The sequence below is a fragment of the Aulonocara sp. 'chitande type north' Nkhata Bay genome, linkage group LG16 (genome assembly GCF_057382095.1).
Source record: "Aulonocara sp. 'chitande type north' Nkhata Bay isolate Kocher_YH1m ecotype deep benthic linkage group LG16, A_spYH_male_GT1.1, whole genome shotgun sequence".
In the NCBI taxonomy this organism is placed as follows: Eukaryota; Metazoa; Chordata; class Actinopteri; order Cichliformes; family Cichlidae; genus Aulonocara; species Aulonocara sp. 'chitande type north' Nkhata Bay.
The window spans coordinates 26,461,324-26,478,313 of record NC_141359.1 but is presented as its reverse complement, the minus strand read 5'-3'; the positions used below and the strand labels follow the sequence as shown (position 1 = coordinate 26,478,313).

The 16,990-nt window shown below is 40.8% G+C and overlaps 2 protein-coding genes across 10 annotated transcripts in view; both read left to right on the top strand.

The window, feature by feature from the left end:
* The first annotated feature begins 884 nt into the window (after positions 1–884).
* sumo3b (small ubiquitin like modifier 3b) lies at positions 885–6,870 on the top strand. The gene is made up of 4 exons (XM_086266555.1): positions 885–1,035; positions 1,603–1,731; positions 1,836–1,907; positions 5,699–6,870. Exons 1-4 carry the CDS (start codon positions 1,015–1,017, stop codon positions 5,759–5,761), a joined length of 285 nt encoding a protein of 94 aa, XP_086122681.1. The 5' UTR covers positions 885–1,014; the 3' UTR covers positions 5,762–6,870.
* A 3,662-nt stretch (positions 6,871–10,532) lies between these two features.
* Positions 10,533–16,990, top strand: part of fmnl2a (formin-like 2a) — a 48,242-nt gene continuing 41,784 nt past the window's right edge. For all 9 annotated transcript variants that reach the window (XM_086267849.1, XM_086267846.1, XM_086267850.1 and 6 more), the window contains exon 1: positions 10,533–11,211. In XM_086267849.1, coding sequence (XP_086123975.1) covers positions 11,098–11,211 — 114 coding nt within the window. In that variant the 5' untranslated portion in view covers positions 10,533–11,097. The remainder of the gene's footprint in view (positions 11,212–16,990) is intronic.

Below are 16,990 nucleotides of genomic sequence, written 5' to 3'. Positions count from 1 at the left end.
GAGAATAATATTCTGCTCACTTGTTTGGTCTTCTGGTCCAGCCCCACCATGACAATAACAAAACGGATAATACGTTTTGGGGTGATTCATCACTCATTTTTGTAATTTTGGCTCTTATACACCACCTCTGTGGATTTTGATTACAGACATTTTTCTATACAGTCCCAAATTTCTGTACAAATTAATCTTGGTTTCATCTGCCCAAATATTTTTTTTCCAGAACTGTGTAGGCTGTTTTAGAATCTTTCTGGCAAAGTCTACTCTGGATTTCTTGTTCTTGACTGTAACCAGTGGCTTGCACCTTAAACTAAATCCTCTTTCTTTACGTTCATGAAGGCGTGTCTTGATTGACAATAATACACGTCCCTCCTCAGGAGCATTCTTGACTTAGCTGGATGTTGTGGAGGTGGTTTTCTTATCCATGGAAAGAATTCTGTAATCATGCACTTTAGTCCTTTTCAGAGTTTTTGATAACTCTCTGATATGTTTATTTGTAATCTTGAATCTCAAAGCTGACAAAACAGTTTATGCAACACTTTGCAAAATCACTGCTCATCCATGATATAATAACAAGAAAAGGTGTGACTATCCAAAAACTTAAAGACCTAAGTGTATATGGCAGATCTCTAAAGATTAATAAAATTAAAAATACAACTTTTGGATTCAAGGGATAAATAATAACGAGTCTATGTAATTACTATGGTAATGAGATGAGTGTGGCCAGCTTCCATGGTAAATTAGCTGCCATTTGAAAGCTTCTGTCCTGAGCTCCCGCGTTTTCTTTGATCAGGGCCCTTTTGTTTCCCCTATGTCACGGGAGTGCGCAAATTAGCGGACGCTCACGCATCCGCGGCCCCGACGAAAAATGGATCACGTGACGTTTTTGGTCGAATTACATTTTAAATATCACTGCGCGCTCCCTCGCCAAACGAAAGAGCCGGAGGAGCTGATAAACCGCTTCACCATTATCGGCCGGAGTCCACGTTACTCTTAAATACCGGAGGAAATAGCAGAATGTCTGAAGAAAAGCCAAAGGTCGGTGCCGCGCTCCTACAGAGACACATCTGGGTCATGTTCATCTTTAGGTGCTCATTATGCCCGCTGCAAGCAGCCGTTAGCATGTTCTGCTAAGCTAGTGCTGCTTAAAGGCTGCAGTTTCCTAGTTTGAGCGGGTAGACGGGGGAAACAAAGGTTGCTCAATTTGCGGATATTTTGGCTTTAAGCTCAGTTTGTGCCTATCCTGTTCTGTATCTTCCATATCCAGCCTCCTGCCTATCGGCATACCTTTCAGTTAAACTATGTTTGCTAATGTCGGTAACAGAGAGTGCTAGCGAAATGAATGGCTTGTTTTTTTCCCCTTTACTGTTTGCGCCATTGTGGCTTTCTGCGCCAGTTTGAACACGGACTAGCCTGCTATGCTAACGCTGGGAGAAGGCGAAAGGAAGTGTGTATGCGTGCGGGTTTTGGGTTTGAAACCTACCTCCCTCCGTTATCACGCTTTCTTGTAAACGTAGTTGGCTAACTTAGGTTGGCTGCTACTTTGAACTAATCGGGGCTTACTCCCGGACGTTTCTGTTGGTGACCTTTTTGCTTTTGTTGCAGGAAGGAGTGAAGACGGAGAACGACCACATTAACCTCAAGGTAGCTGGTCAGGATGGCTCGGTTGTACAGTTCAAAATTAAAAGGCACACTCCATTAAGCAAGCTAATGAAGGCATACTGCGAAAGACAGGTATGGGGCCCTTTGAGCTTTTTTGCTCATATTATTGCGTATTACCTTGTAAATGATTAACTAGATGCAGAATCTAAGAGAAAATTCCTTTCTGTCTTTTCCAGGGATTGTCGATTCGGCAGATAAGGTTTAGGTTTGATGGACAACCAATTAATGAAACGGACACACCTGCACAGGTTGGTAAAATACTAAAGGCCCAGTTCATTATGGAGGTTTGAAGATGCAAAATAGCATTGCCCTTGTTTTCTTTAACTAGAAAGTCTTTTATGCCAGCACAACAAGTACAGCCTTCAGGCCAAGTTGTACATCTCAGCTTCTCCAGAAAATGCCCAATCACAACCTCAAACTGAAGACTTACAGCTATAAATCATAAAGTTAATGCATTTGGTTGGATATTTGTAATGTCGTCATTAAAGTGATGCAAAATGGCATGTAACAGCCAAATCGGAGGATAAGATCTACTTGTCCTCTTGTATTTTTATGCGTAATGAAAAGATATTCAGCGTTGGATATCAGTTTTATATGTTTATATAGTGTGAAGCATAAGACCACTTTTTTTTTCTGCTCTGTGTTTAGCTACTTTATAGTTGCAACACTGAAATAGTACAGGGCTTAACAAATATTTTGAATGTAAAGTAAACCAAAGTCAAATTCTTTGTTTGTTGCTCAAACTTGGCCAAATAAGTAAAGATAAAGATGTAAAACCTTTTTAATCAGTAATATTTAGAATGCTAAAAAATTAGGAAAAAATAATAAATCCACTAAAATGTGGATTTAGTTTATTTGCCTGATAAATAAAAATATAATTTTTAGTTTTAAGCAACTTTTTTGACATTTAAAAGAAAGAAAAGGAAGATGTTTCTGGCGCTACTCTGGGTTCTCTTCCCAGTTGGGCATGCCTTGCAAAGAGAGGACTTAACCACCTCGACTGGCTCCTTTTGTAGGAGGAGTGGTTCTACTCCAGAGATCCTTTCAGATTTCGGTGTTCCTTGCCTTATCTTTAAAGCATGATTTAGACTTCTGTGGGAAATCTACATCGTTACTTATGACGTAACTGAAAATCCCTATTAACCCTATGCTGTAACCTTCCAAGTAGGGATGGGTATCGTTTAGGTTTTATCCGATACCGGTGCCAAATCGGTACTTTTGAAACGGTGCCGGTGCTCAAACCGGTGCTTAAAGAATGGAGAACACAAAATTGGTCCAAAAACCTCATGTTCAGCTGGTTTTTGTAAAAAGATAACAATGTTAGCCTTTTCTGCAGCTATGGGGCATATATGGTATCACTCTTGGCTGGAAGCAAGGAAGCAGTGGAAGCAGTGCTTAAACAATGGAAAAAAACACAAACTTTGTCCAAAACCTCTCATGTTTAACTGTTTTCCACTTTTTTTCTTTGGTCATTTTAGCCTTTTTGGCCAGGGTGAAGGGAGTATCTGCCATTAAACAAGAGGACAGCCGCATGTAGCTATGATGTTTGCTAGTTCACCTTACATGCATTAATTTAATAACATGGTTAGCCTACTCAACGTAAATTACACACGAACAACATTAAGCTACTCGCACAGAGAAGAACGGCTGCTGCTGCATCATCATCCGTCATCATTTCTGCTACACTGGCAGGGCTAGGGGCCAGGACTCTACTCTTCGTGTTTTTGGGGGATGTTGCATAACAGGCAACCCACCCGCAGTAGATGTGCTCGGTGTGAGGTCTCGCAGCAAGCTATCAAATACGGCGCATTTCTGGGCTTTAAAAAAAACGCTATGCGTCGCCAGGTGTTTCATCGGATTTGAGGTGTTACCTCCTTTGACAGTATCACAGTATCAGCTTAAAGCACTTGTTGCAGGCTGCTGAGTTTGCATATTTTGCTGTGAAGTACAACCAGACTTTTGACCGCTTCGCCTTGGACATTTTTAATCTGTAGCTCTGCTCTAAAAGAACGTACGTACCTGGGCCCGCCTACTATCCTCGGAAACGTAAAATGATTGGCTAGAAGTGTATCACAGCTCAGGAAAAAAAGCACCGAAATAAAGCACCGAAATGTGCGCTGCTTTTCGGTCTGGTTACTACCGTTTGTCAGAATGATGGCACCGGACACCGGTACCCATCCCTACTTCCAAGCCATTCAGTTACTTCGTGGTGCATCAACCATACATGTAGTTACATTTGTCAGGAGGTTCACATCAAGCTACTTGGGAAGTTACTGGTAGGATCTAAAGGTTCCGGTTACGACGTAGATTTCCCCCAGAAGTCTAGATCATCATCACACAGTCAGTTTTCCTGCCGTTAAGTGCAGGAACCCGGTGCAGTATTCTCCTGAATGATATATCTGAGCTTCTGTACTGGAATATCATCAAAATGACTGTAAAATCCTAAATGACTGTACACACATGTCTTTAGCTTAGCTGCGGCACAACGTGCCAGTTTGCAAAAGTCGAGAGGCGGACGACCAGTCAAGGCGCTACAAATACTGTGGGTGTGCATCAGGCAATGTGACGTCAAACTGTGCACACACCACCCATGACGGAGGGTGTGTGGTGAACATGAAAACGCCATAAATCAGGCCTAAAGCTGAGCCCAGCCACCCTACAGAGGAAACTCATTTCTGCCACTTGTATTTGTGACCTTGTTCTTTCAGTCACTACCCCGTATTTCATAACCACAGGTTAGGGATGGCATGTAGATGGACTAGTAAATTGAAAGCTCCTTTCAGCTTAGCCCATTTCTTTATTAATGGGCCAGCACAAGCGCATATTACTCCTGACGTCACACCAGTCGAGCAGTCCAACTCACGCTTCACCTTCCCATCACTTGTGAATAAGATCCCAAGATACTTTAACTCTGCTTGAGGCAGCTTGTCTTCCCTAACCTAGAGCGAGCGTTCAACACATTTTTAAATTTTTGTTTTAAATTGGCGATGCTGTCAGTTCTAAATTTTCTTTCCTGAAAGACTTCCAGCCTTCTGTTAATAATTGTGGTTGAGTAAAGCTCATACTTTCTCACAAACCATTTGCTTTTTGCCACTGGACTGACAAAAAGCAGAATGAAAGTCCAAAACGCTCAGTGCAGATTTGAGAAAGGGAATCCTATATTTGTGTATGTGACAAATTCCTGAACAGCTGCACATTACAAGACCATCGGTTCAAATGGTCAACAAGTTAGCCAAAGTCTGAAAAGACCAAAGAGGTTGGCTGAATGGAAGCTGGTTTGGATGGTGTGAACCCATCAAGGCATAGACCCATCATGAACTTGAAGCTGCTGGACCATTGGAGACACTCAGGAGTTTGTATTGCTGTAGACTGAGGCTGCCATCCAAAAAGGACATGCAAAGCTAAACAAAAGCTTTCTGCTGACCACATGCACAAATGTTCTCCAGGAGAATGTTAATCAGATTAGACAAAACTGTTTCTGAGCAGAATTACCTGAAGTATGTCTGGAGGAGACATCCTTCAGACATAAACAAAGGAACTGTTACTAGCTGTTCCACATGCAGGTTGTAGCATGTTGATCTGGAACTGTTTAGCTACCAGTGGAGCTGGTACATTGAACAGACTGGATGTTGTATCTACCTCAGGATTGTTCAGTAGAAATCATTTCAAAGTGCAACGACCTCAAACCTATCAAAAAAAAAAGTGGAATTATGGTAAAAGTCCAGTGTCTGCAGTGACCTTTCGGGGAAACATTGTCCAATATTAGTTGTGCTTTACACATACAGGGTACAAAATACGTGTAAATTTTGTTTATTTCAGAAAGCTCTTTTTGTGCACCAAATTGTCAGTGTTCATTTTAACTCTAATAATATATATTACACCTCAGGGATAAGACGGACAAACAAAACAGTCCTAACATGGTAATTTAAAAGTGGTAATTTAGGCAGGGAAACCTGCCTACATGATATTATTAGCATTACTGAAAACTTGCTGTCAAGACATGGTCTGAGAGACTAATGTGCACGTGTCTTTGTTGCAGCTGGAGATGGAGGATGAAGACACTATTGATGTATTTCAGCAACAGACGGGAGGAGTCTGTTAAGTGGAAAGAGTCAACAATTTTGTTTTGTTTTGTTTCTCCTTTTCAATTCAGTTTTCTTTTTCTATTAGGTTTATCGACTGTGCTTCCCTAAATGAAAGACTTCACACAACAAAAAATAAAAAGGATAATAATGATCATTTGGGGCCAAATACAGACTTTGAGATTAGGTAACTTAATGTTTTATTCACCAAAACCGATTTGAAATTCATAAGGACAGAGTACATCTCATATTATGGTTTGTAATGACGGGACCATTGTGGGGTTTTTGTGATGTTCAGCTGTCTGAGTAAGCTAAATGACATGCTTTCTTTTCTGTTTCTTGATATTTGTTTAATTTTTTTCCAGATAATGGTAAGAATTCATATTCAGGATGGACTTGACTATTTAAATATTCATGTACTTATGAGGAATGCTGCTGGGATAGTCAGTAGTGATCTGTTCATAGATGGGAGATTTTGTGACATTCTCATGTAGATTTTAGTCGCGTTTTTAAAAGAACATTTAGAAATAATCTGTCCATGCACAGTTTATCTTCAACAGGAGAAATACTTGTGCTTGGAAAGCGTCATTATGGATGGTTTACCTCAATACTGTTACCTTCAAAGTGGATTTATCTGACTGGTAGTACAGTAAGGTTCTTGGACCAAAAATGCTAAATGAAAAGGTTTCTTTTTATAAAAGGGTTTGACTAATATAAAAATGTAGATGTAAAAGTTATTGTAACTCAGTGGTTGGTGGTATTGCACAGCAGAAAAACGGTTGTTTTCATGTGTAAAGTTGATTTTATGCCTGTCCAGGACTTTAAAAGGGGAAAAACTCCTCACCTTTTATCAGAGACATTTTATCTCATCCAAGAATAAGTATTTCACTCATTGTATACATACATACATGACATGTTGCCAATTTGAATACGTTTGTAAAAAGTCTATCCAAACATTAACGTTGTTTTATGCTTGTGTGTTGATGGAACCTTTTTTGTTCTTGTTCATTTTCACCTGCGTTTCAAATGTAAACATTTTAGATTTGCATGGTGATGTTGGCAAATGTTCTTTTTCTTTAATTTTTTTTTTGTCCTTATACTGTATACAATAAATATAGTTTGATACTCAGCTGCCTGAACCCTGTTGGCTTTCATTTGTGTCAGAGTACTGTAAAGTCTTTAGTTGCCAGTGCAGAGCGGGTGTAAAATATTTACATCTTTGGCATAAACGGGAACTCATTTAAAATAGCGGGCAAAGAAACGTGCCTGATTTTCTAAATACAATGATGTGTTGGGTTTTTATTTTAATTTTATATATATCGGTGGTTCTTCCTCGTCAAACTACCTCTGGTAGCTCATTACCCACTCTACTGTAATAAGCTTTTACTATTTAAAAAAAAAAAAAAAAAAAATACTACTTTTAAAAAAAACTTATTACATTTAATGTTTTGTTTTGTTTTTCTCATGCGGACCCACCATAACAATAGAATTTTCTATTGTAGATTTGGGGGGGTGAATAGAAATTATTTACTTTGGTGTTGTCTGCATGTCAGTAGGAAAAGCTGTTAAACTTAAATATAGTCAAGTCCCAAAACTGCCCTCCTTAAGTGGCCACTTTTTCTTTTTTTTGAAAGGTGTCCTGTGGCCCAGATTTGAGTCCTTGGCAGGCTACTTCTGGCCCCTGGCCCATATGTTTGGTACCCCTGACCATTAACCATAATGATCAGGTTATTTAGTCTTCCTTTAAAGGGTTGTGGACATTTAGCTTTGTCTTAATCTGCTCCAGAGTAGGAAGCAATATACACTAGATGGCACCATTATCCTTACGATCTGTTGGTACTTGATTCAATCACTGCACCCTCCAGCGCCATAAGTTAAAATACAAAGACATTTGTTAATCTACTCGAGCCTTATGAAGGCTATAACTTCATGAGTCTCCTTTTAAGAGAGCTTGATTTCACTGTTACTAAATGTTACTAAACTGAGCAGCCAAGTGAACTCCCTGTGAGATTCCTCACACACTGGCGTGATTGTGCTGCTTTTATTTTTGGCACCTCTTTTGCATTTTATATTTCCTCATGGACATATCTGAGGCCATCATACCACCCCCCCAAGATTTTTCAGAAATGCAGCTGCAAGATGCCGCCTCCACCCATACATGCAACATCCTGCTGGCATCTAATGTACAATCTTTGGAAGAATATTCACCAATTTGTGTTAGGTAGAAAACTGAGGTGCTGTTGATTAAATGAGTAAAAGAAAAATTATCTGTTGTTTATTTTAATTAAGCTTATGTTAATCACCTTTCTGCACATTCTATATCTACTAAAAATGAAACCATTATTTACTTTGAGGGGTAAGAATGAAACAGTCTTCCTCACTGTTTGTTTTTATTGCTGCTGTGTCACCGTCCGCTGTGTCAGGAACGCTTGTTATTTCAGCACACAACCTCATTTGTTTGACACTGCACTTAATCGACACACAGTGTTGTTGTCATTGTTTTAATGTTAAGTCATTGTTGAGCTCGTGTCATGTGCTGATCATTGTAAAGTAAAGGCTGTTTATTGTCTGAGATAATAGGTGGATTATAGAGTGAGCTGCACATTTAGATTTATGTAGAGAAAAAGAAACAATTTTCAGAGAACAAATGCAAGATTCAAAGTTAAATTATGTTGACATTATTATCGTTGTTATTTATATTGCCATAAAAAAAACATGGAGCCCCAAAAGTCTGTAAAAGCATACAAAGAAAATATCTCAAACAAAATTACACCACCAGTTTGAACCGTTGATACAAGGCAGGATGGCTCCATGTTTTCACAGGTTTACACCAGATTCTGGTTCTACCATCCAACCATTAAAAGTTGCAGCAGAAATCAAGACTTTTCAGACCAGGCAATGTTTTTCCAATCTTCTGTTGTCCAGTTTTGGTAAGTCTATGCAAAATACAGCATCATTTTCCTCTTAGCTTACAAGAGTAGCACCCGGTGTGGTCTTCTGCTACTGGTTCTACGTATTGTGTGTACGGAGATGCTCTTCTGTGTACCTTGGTTGTAATATTAGCTCAAAGCAGTCTAATCGTTCTCCTCTGACCTCAACATCAACAAGGCATTTTCACCCAGAGAACTGCCGCTCACTAGGCCGCCTGGCACTAATTCTGATGCTCAGTTTAAACTTCAGCAGATCACCTTGACCGTGTCAACATGTCTAAATGCACTGAGCTGCCATATGGCAAGCTATTTGTGTTATTGAGCAGTTGAATTGGTGTATGAAATAAATTTGTTGGTAAATTAGTATCTTCAGACATCAAAATGAGCATAAATGGCTTTTGAATAAGCCAGTGCAGGGGGGAGGGGTTCTTACAGAGCAAAATAACAATACTCAACTTTAAACACGTAATGAGCGAATGAGGTCAGTCAGCTGTGCTTTGCATCCTTGGTGTTTGCAGCCAAGTAACCTCATATATGACACCCTCCCCTACTCGGTCAGTCAAGCAGGCTGAATGAAAGCACTGTGCATCTGGAGAACCTCTGGATTTTCTCCAAAAGGTTGCATGCTGATGTCACCCAGTTGTGCGTAATGTGGTCTCCACCCTGACCGCATCAGATTTCATTTTAAGCCATGTTGAAGATCCTAATATGTTTAAAAACAAAAACAGACTGGATCTGATAGGAACTCTACAGTGGATGTTGACTGCCCTTCACCACTGAATATGTACTTAGTATAATACAGAAATATATGTATATATGTTTATTACACAAATGTTAAGGTGTCACAACTGAGCAGACTGCTACTACTGTCACTGAATGTTGATCATCACATTTTACACTGAATCCAATGTTCAAGAGGTTCAAGAGTTAGTTTTTTAAAATGTAAGTTCATTGGGGGGGAAATGTTTGAAATAGCTGATAAACCATTTTGATCAAGCTTATAGTTTAGGTTGGATGTTATGATCCTGAACCACCCCTTAGTCACATTGAGGGACTTTGCCTGATGCACTGGGCACTTCTCCATCCATCCATTATTAACTTTCCTCGCATCTTTGTTTAGCTGTCATTTGTCCCGTTTTTTAGTGGTCTCTCTTTTCCACCACATAGCTGTCCCACCCGGAGCCTGATTCTGCTGGAGATCGCTTCCTGTTAAAAGTTATAAGTTATAAGTTTGCTGTTGCTATAGAAAAGTACACACAATTAAAAACACCTGTCTGTGTTTGTTGCTTTGACCGCAGTGATTGGTTTGCACATTTTCAGCCAATAAATATTGTCTAATAAATGACTGTTCTGAGGGAAAAGGTCATTGTGTGCAAATCTTTTCCCTCAAATAGTCATGGTCAAAATTTAGAAATAGGTGTAAATTAAAATAGCCTTATCTCATTGTGACTACTTATGATGCCTGGAGTTACTGATTTATTACACTCATGTGCTGTTTTTGGAAAACATTGTTCAATATGATAACTGGTTAAGCTCAAAACTGATAATCATACATGTGTAGAAAACGCTTGACTAATGAAGTCATTGTGACAGAGTTTGGCAGGATATTATATAACAAATTAAGTTTATCTACACAAAAAGTGAAAAACACACCGTAAGAAGGATGGATTCACTTCACAGAGTCCCTGCACTCGCTCTTCTTTTGCACGAGGGCGTCCCTTGATTACTGGCCCCTGACTCTAGACTCAAAGTACCACAATGCAACACCGAGCATCTCCTTAGCTACGGCTTTGGGAGCTACGCCCCAAGAAGAAGTGGGAGGCTCGCCCCCCTGAAAGGACTCATTGTAAAAGAGGGATGAGAGTGTGCGCGCAGGCTGCGAGTGTGTCCAAGTGTGTGTGAGCGTGTGGACACCCCCTCCTCCTTAACTAGCTGGTCAGCAGTGGAGGGATTAGGAAAGCCGGACCCGCTCAATCACTCATTCACTCAGTCACTACTAAGTAACAGATAGGGTTGCAGTAATCGTGAATCATGCTCGTCGTCATTACTACCGGCTGGGAGTGGAGCCGAAATTGTGCAAGATACGGATAACTGCATAGAAAAGGTCCGAGTGAGTAAGAGGAGTCACGTTTCCAGGTTTCTTCCCTTTGCCGTGAAAATGTTTCATCAGGGACTCCTCTGCCGCCGCCGCCGCTTGCGCTCGGACCCGTCGCATTATGTTACTTCCCTCACATGTGCTTTATGTTGAAGAAGAAGAAGAAGTGATCTGGATAAACCTGCGAGGATCCTGCCAGGGCGACTGAGCAAAGCGAAGAGCGTGCGGATATTTCCCCTTTTTATCGCCGTGCAGAGTTTTTTTTGTTTTGTTTTTTTCTCAAGTGGACTAAGAGGGGAAAAAGTTGGGGTTTCTGGTCAAAAGAGGAATCATGGGGAACGCAGGGAGCATGGACCACCACACTGATCTCAGGGGACACAACATGCCCCTGAAACTCCCCATGCCAGACGCAGGTGAACTGGAGGAGAGATTTGCAATCGTTTTGGTAAGAAAAAAGTCGTTTGCATCTGTCTTCTCTTTGTTCCCTCCATGCTCCGGTGCCCCGGGACGGGACAGCTGTGTGTGTAGGTTGGACCCTCTGTTTCTCGTCCTGCACGCCCCGATCCTCTCTTTGTTGCTCAGTTAAAAAAAAAAAAGTCATTCCAAACAGAAAAGTGTTTGTTTATTTGCACAAGATCTGCATCTGTTCCTCTGATATGACGTTTTTTGACCTTGACAAAACTTCTAAACTTTGTTGTGTGTTTTTTTTAAACCGTAATCAAAGTAGCGATGAAGTTGTAGCAGGACTGGGAATTTATTGATACCTTCTTTCTTTTTGATTCAACAAGTATCTGAGTCAGCTTTTACACTTTTTACCACATAGTCCTGAAATAGATCAGACACTACGTTTTGGCCCTATAAATAAATAAATTAAAAAAAAAAAGATAAAATGTTAATATTGTAGCACTTCCACAAGTATATGCACGAGACACCTACACTGGTAACTTTATGGGTCCAGACACAAGCTCCCCATTGAAGCTTTAAGTGCCTGGCATGTCAGGTCCTTTGAAACATCTGTCACATCATAGGCAGGCAGTGGATCTGTCAACAGTTACCTTACCTGGGCACCAACATAAAGAGTCCTCCATGCAAAACAGTTCTAAACAGTTGATCAAGATACTGACTGTGTTGCAGGGATTCACAAAAGGTTTGTATATAATAGGTTTTGATTGGCCAGATGTGTTGCTCATTTCTTGGTGTACTGGTGTACTAAAGTGTTATTTACCATCTTCTTGGACAATTTTATTTATTTAAGCCATCACAGAGTAACACATGACTTTCTGCTCTCCAGCTTTGTGCCCCAGTCAGTGAATCAAAACCTGCACAGAGGAACAGTGAGGTGAAATTTGAGAGCCGGCAAAATGTGGGTCAAACGTGATTGTCGCCTGGCCTCGCGCCCTCATACACATTAACTGCTTTAGGAGAAGGAATTTGACTTGAGCAAGCCGGTTCTTATCACTGCATCGTCGTGCACTCGTCACGGAGACGAGGAGAAGGTTTTTCATTTCGAGCTTGTCTTTTTTTTTTTTTCAACTCGCTACAGAGCATTTTTGTTATGTTAGTGGTGGCGGGGCAGATCGTTTAGCCTGTAAGCACATCACAAAAAAGCAGTTTAGGTGGAAGTCAATTCGCTGTGCTGTGTTGGGGTGTGATTGCTGCTTGTCAGACACTGGTGAATCCCTTTCTGGCCTGGAGGCAGCACGCAGAGAGAGGTTTGACGTCACACTGCCGAGGGATTTAGGCCCTTTTCTTAATCACATCTGCTACTAGAACCACCTACTTCCTACATTTTACAAGCATTAGGAATTCCCCTCTCAAATGAGAAATAGCAAAACAGTTGGGATCTAGAAAATTTAGTTTGTTGATTATAAAACTCATCATTATTACGCTTCCCAGGATACAAACCCCCGCCCTAATCAAACTATTTAAGTCTAAAATTTCTTAGGATGGCTATCTGAAACGCCCGTCCTCATACCATGTCAGGAACTCCCCCGCTGACTCCCCTCCTCTTCCTTGCTGCCAGCATGATGCCTCATCTCTTGGTGGGATGGAAGCCCTCCAGCATTAAAAGAACTTAGTGCTATAATCACAGCATTTAGTGTTAGTTACTGCCGTTTAAACCCTAATGTGTCTCAGCTGTGGCTCATGGCAGTTGGCACTATCAAGTGGCACTACGTGACTCTGATCACCTCACTTCAGTTTGAGTGGCAAACGATTAGGATGATTCCCCTCGCTCTGCTTTGTGTCCTGACATAACAGAGGCCTTCAGAGCTGATCAAGATTTAAGTGGGCCATTTAGCCCCTTGTTAGTCACCCATAAAGTTTTATCGATCTGATTGGCTGGTTTCCCCTTATCAGTTATGTAAACTATAACTAAATGACTGCTTTTGGACATGATGATATTAGTCTTCTTGTTGCATATTGACACCAGATTGGTCAAATAATAGCTGCAGGACTGTTTACTTGCCACTTTTAATAGATTTGATCAACAGGCAAGCTTTGGATCACAGCAGGGAACCATTTGGATTAAAGGCTTGCACAGTATGTAACCACATTCAAGTTGTCCACAGCTTTGTATTTGTTTTTTTCTTTTTAATCGAGGACATATAGTTCTTTGCAATAGTCTTGAGTTGCCCCTCATTTCATGATATTTTGTCAGGAAAATGGGAAATAGACAGTGATTTATTAAAGTGTGCAAACATGAAAGATTAAAAACAAAACATATAAGGCAAAAACAGAGTTTGTACTATTCTAATGAGGTTGACCATCACTTGTTGTAATTTCTTTATGTATTAGTCTTCAGGATTAGTTCTCCAGGCTTCTTGAAGGACATTCAAAGCTCTTCTTTGGATGCTGGTTGCCTTTCCTCATTGTCTCTGTCACTGCTTCAATAATGCTGAGGTGTTGGCTCTGAGGAGGTCAATCCACGACTGATACTGCTCCATCATTTATTTTTTTTCTATCCATTGTTCTGAGCTCCTCCGTACACATGATGACACTTTGATCCAAAGATTACAAATTTTGATTCATCACTAAATAAGACCTGTTGCCACCGATTCTTAGTCCAGTTCTAGTGTAATTTTTCATAACTCAGCCTTTACTCTGTTTTTTCTTCCTTATGAGTATCTGCGTTAAAACCACCCTTTCATGTGTTATCGTTGGCATTTTTCATGAATTCAATTAAAGAAATGAGGACATATGCTTTTGCAACAGACCGAGTAAAATAGCAGTTAATGCCCAGAGAAAAACTTTCAGCAAGCGTGGAGAACTGTTGCTCAAGAGCACTTAAAAATTACATGAAAGTCTAGAGCCTTGGAAGCAAAATATAAAGAGAAATGAAGGGTGACAAGAGTTTTGCACAGAACTACACTCTATTAAAATTTGCACGGTGTGTGATGTGAAAAGCTTTTCAAATATGAACCCGTGACTCAAATCATCTGAGCAGACTGCATCTGTGTGTAACCACACATGTAAAATTAACCTAGTTTCTACAGTAAAGATTTTGTGTAGCTGCACAAGTAATGTTGACTTGTGTTGTACAGGAACTGGTGTCACGGTGTTCTGTTAAACTACCCACTGAATGCTAGAAGATCCAGGAAGTCCAGGATCTTGGCACAGTCCACAAGATGAGTTAATGTGTCAATGCCATTAAATGGTCCTTCACTGGAGATTGTTTTAGCAAAAATGTTTCCAAGGTCAAGAATAAACTGTTAAGATCAATGCAAAATTCAGTGTTGTTAAAGTTTATCACCATATTATGTCTGTAGTTAATGATTTGTGTACATGTGCCAATCTAAATTATACTTAGAAGTCCCCACTTCTTGGCCGTTGTAATATCTTGTTGTTGTTTTTTTGTACTTATCGCATTTATCTCATTAAAATAGTTGAAAGTTTGTATTTAAGACCCAAAGAAATAATAGAAACTATAACCTTTGCCTGTGCTCAGTGAGCTAACCCTAACTTATACTGATGTAGTTTTAACTGCCTTCAGCTCCTTCAAAGCTGTAGTAAGTTAAATTTCAACCCACCTTCCTTAGATATGGTTGTTTGCTCTCACTGTGTGTGATTGTCATACAAGTGGCTTGCCTCTGGTGGAGTCTGCAGTTTCTACCAAATGAAAAGCTCCCAGTGAAGTGGCTCATTAGGCCAAGAACTGATCTCTGAAACAGACTTGAGCTAATAGTAATCTGAGGCCTCTGCTGTGATCGGACTGCCTGATTCACATGCAGCCTTGGCCTTCAGTCAGAAGGAGATTAAACCCAAATAATCTTTGTTTAGACGGCGCAGATTGTCATAGAGACATAAATAGGAATTTGTTTGTATGCCAAGGCTCTCTGCTTTCTATGACTCCTCATTGTTGCTGGTTCTTTTAAAGCATCTTTGCTCGCTTGTTGTCGTAGTATTGGTAACATAAGTCAACCACAGATGAGTTCCACATGATCATGAGTGAGCCCTCTTGATGTCTAATCTGCACGGCACAGTTCTGTCATGTCAGTGTGCTGCTGATCAGTTAACCATGCACTTGCCAGATCCAGACAAAATTTCTGAACGGCATTTTTAACATGTTTCTTGGCTTATAAGTGCACAATAGCTGAAAGCACGTGAAATGATTACAGTCGGTCTTTGGGAGTCACATGTACAGTATTAGTCAGTCTATATGCTTCACACTGAACCAAAGGAAAATGACTCTGTAACAGGAATGCAGCCAAGGCCTCATGTCTGCTCTTCTGCCTCAGCTAACCACAGAGTTGACAATCAAATTAGATTGCACCCACATCCAGGAGACCGTCGAGTTGAATCTCTGAGTATCGTGCCTGCTGTCATGGAGACAGAGAAGTTCAGAGTCATTACTTGTTTAAATGCCATATGGGGGGGACTGTAGCTTGGATGCTGTTGTTGCTCTTCTCAGTAGTCTGCCCAGATTACGTCTAAGCTGCTTTGTTTAAAGGCTGCGACGCACCACAATCTGCTGTTATTTCTGCTGTGAGGTACCGCATCTGAAATCCACTCCAGCAGATTAATCACAAGAGTAGCCCTCATGTTTAAATGAAGTCTAATCTGTCACATCGGCAGGTCCAGAGTGGGTTTTTACCTGGAAAACGCTTTCTGGTACTTCCCAGGGTAAGGTGTATCCAAAGTGCATTGGTGGTAATATGCAAATTGGCTTTTTGTTAGAATGTCATTCAAATGTGCGAAGACACTGAGCCCTGCATCTCACACAGTGCTACATGAAACCCAGGAAGTGACTAAGCTAAACCTCTTAGGTTTTTCCACGTTGACTCTTCTTCATTAATAAAATAGAACAGTGGGTTTTGTCTGTGGTGCAGAGGATGAGCAGTGGCTGAATCCCGTGCGTCAGGACCACCAGACAGAGCTGCTCTTTATTCTGTGTGAAGCCCAAGACGGAGCCTGGCACTGGACCCAGAGCCGGCAGGCCACGAGAGGCCTCCACACATACCCGTTTCTAAGCGTGTGTGTGTTTGTATTGGTTTCTGCTATGCTGGATCCCCAGGATACTCACCCACCAATTAGCCAGAACAGCACTGAGGATGTTATGCTCAGGGAGCAATGAAATCCTGCAACCAACGCTCTGGCCTGTGAAATCTCAGAGGGGATGTGAGGTACTGCGATGTGAAGCGATAATGTGCTGCTCAAGATCCCAAAGCATAGCCTGGAGGCATCTTGCCTGGCTGGCAGAGGCTCAGCTGATTATGTGAGAAAAAGTCTCTCAGCTGTGTGCAGTCACCACCCAGTTGAAACTACTGAGGGTCCAATCAGTATCGTTGGTCTAACTTCAGTTTTGACATGTGCACATTCGGGGGTTCGGTTTTCTGCTCCACTATGTGGGTGGCACATAAACCCAAAGGAAATCATTGACTCTAGAATAATCTTTAAACCTGTCAGCTGGACTTTGTTTTGATTTTACTTTGCTTTTGTTTACCTGCTGAATCAAGTTTCAGTTGCGTGGTTGTGGACTAATAAAGCAGCCGAACACTTTGTTTGGCATCAATGAAATGTTGAATGCCAGCTAGCAACTGTGTTAAGAGGAAAAGAAAATGTCCCTGGGAGTTTTGACATCAGCCTGGAGTCATTGTTTAGACTTGGCCATCCATAGTTATATTTGGTGTAATTCTTCCTGCAGGTGTATGATGATGGAGTCTTAAAAAGACCAGTCTGATCCTTTCATGTGGGTAACAGTCCATTGCCAGGACCAGTCCAAAATT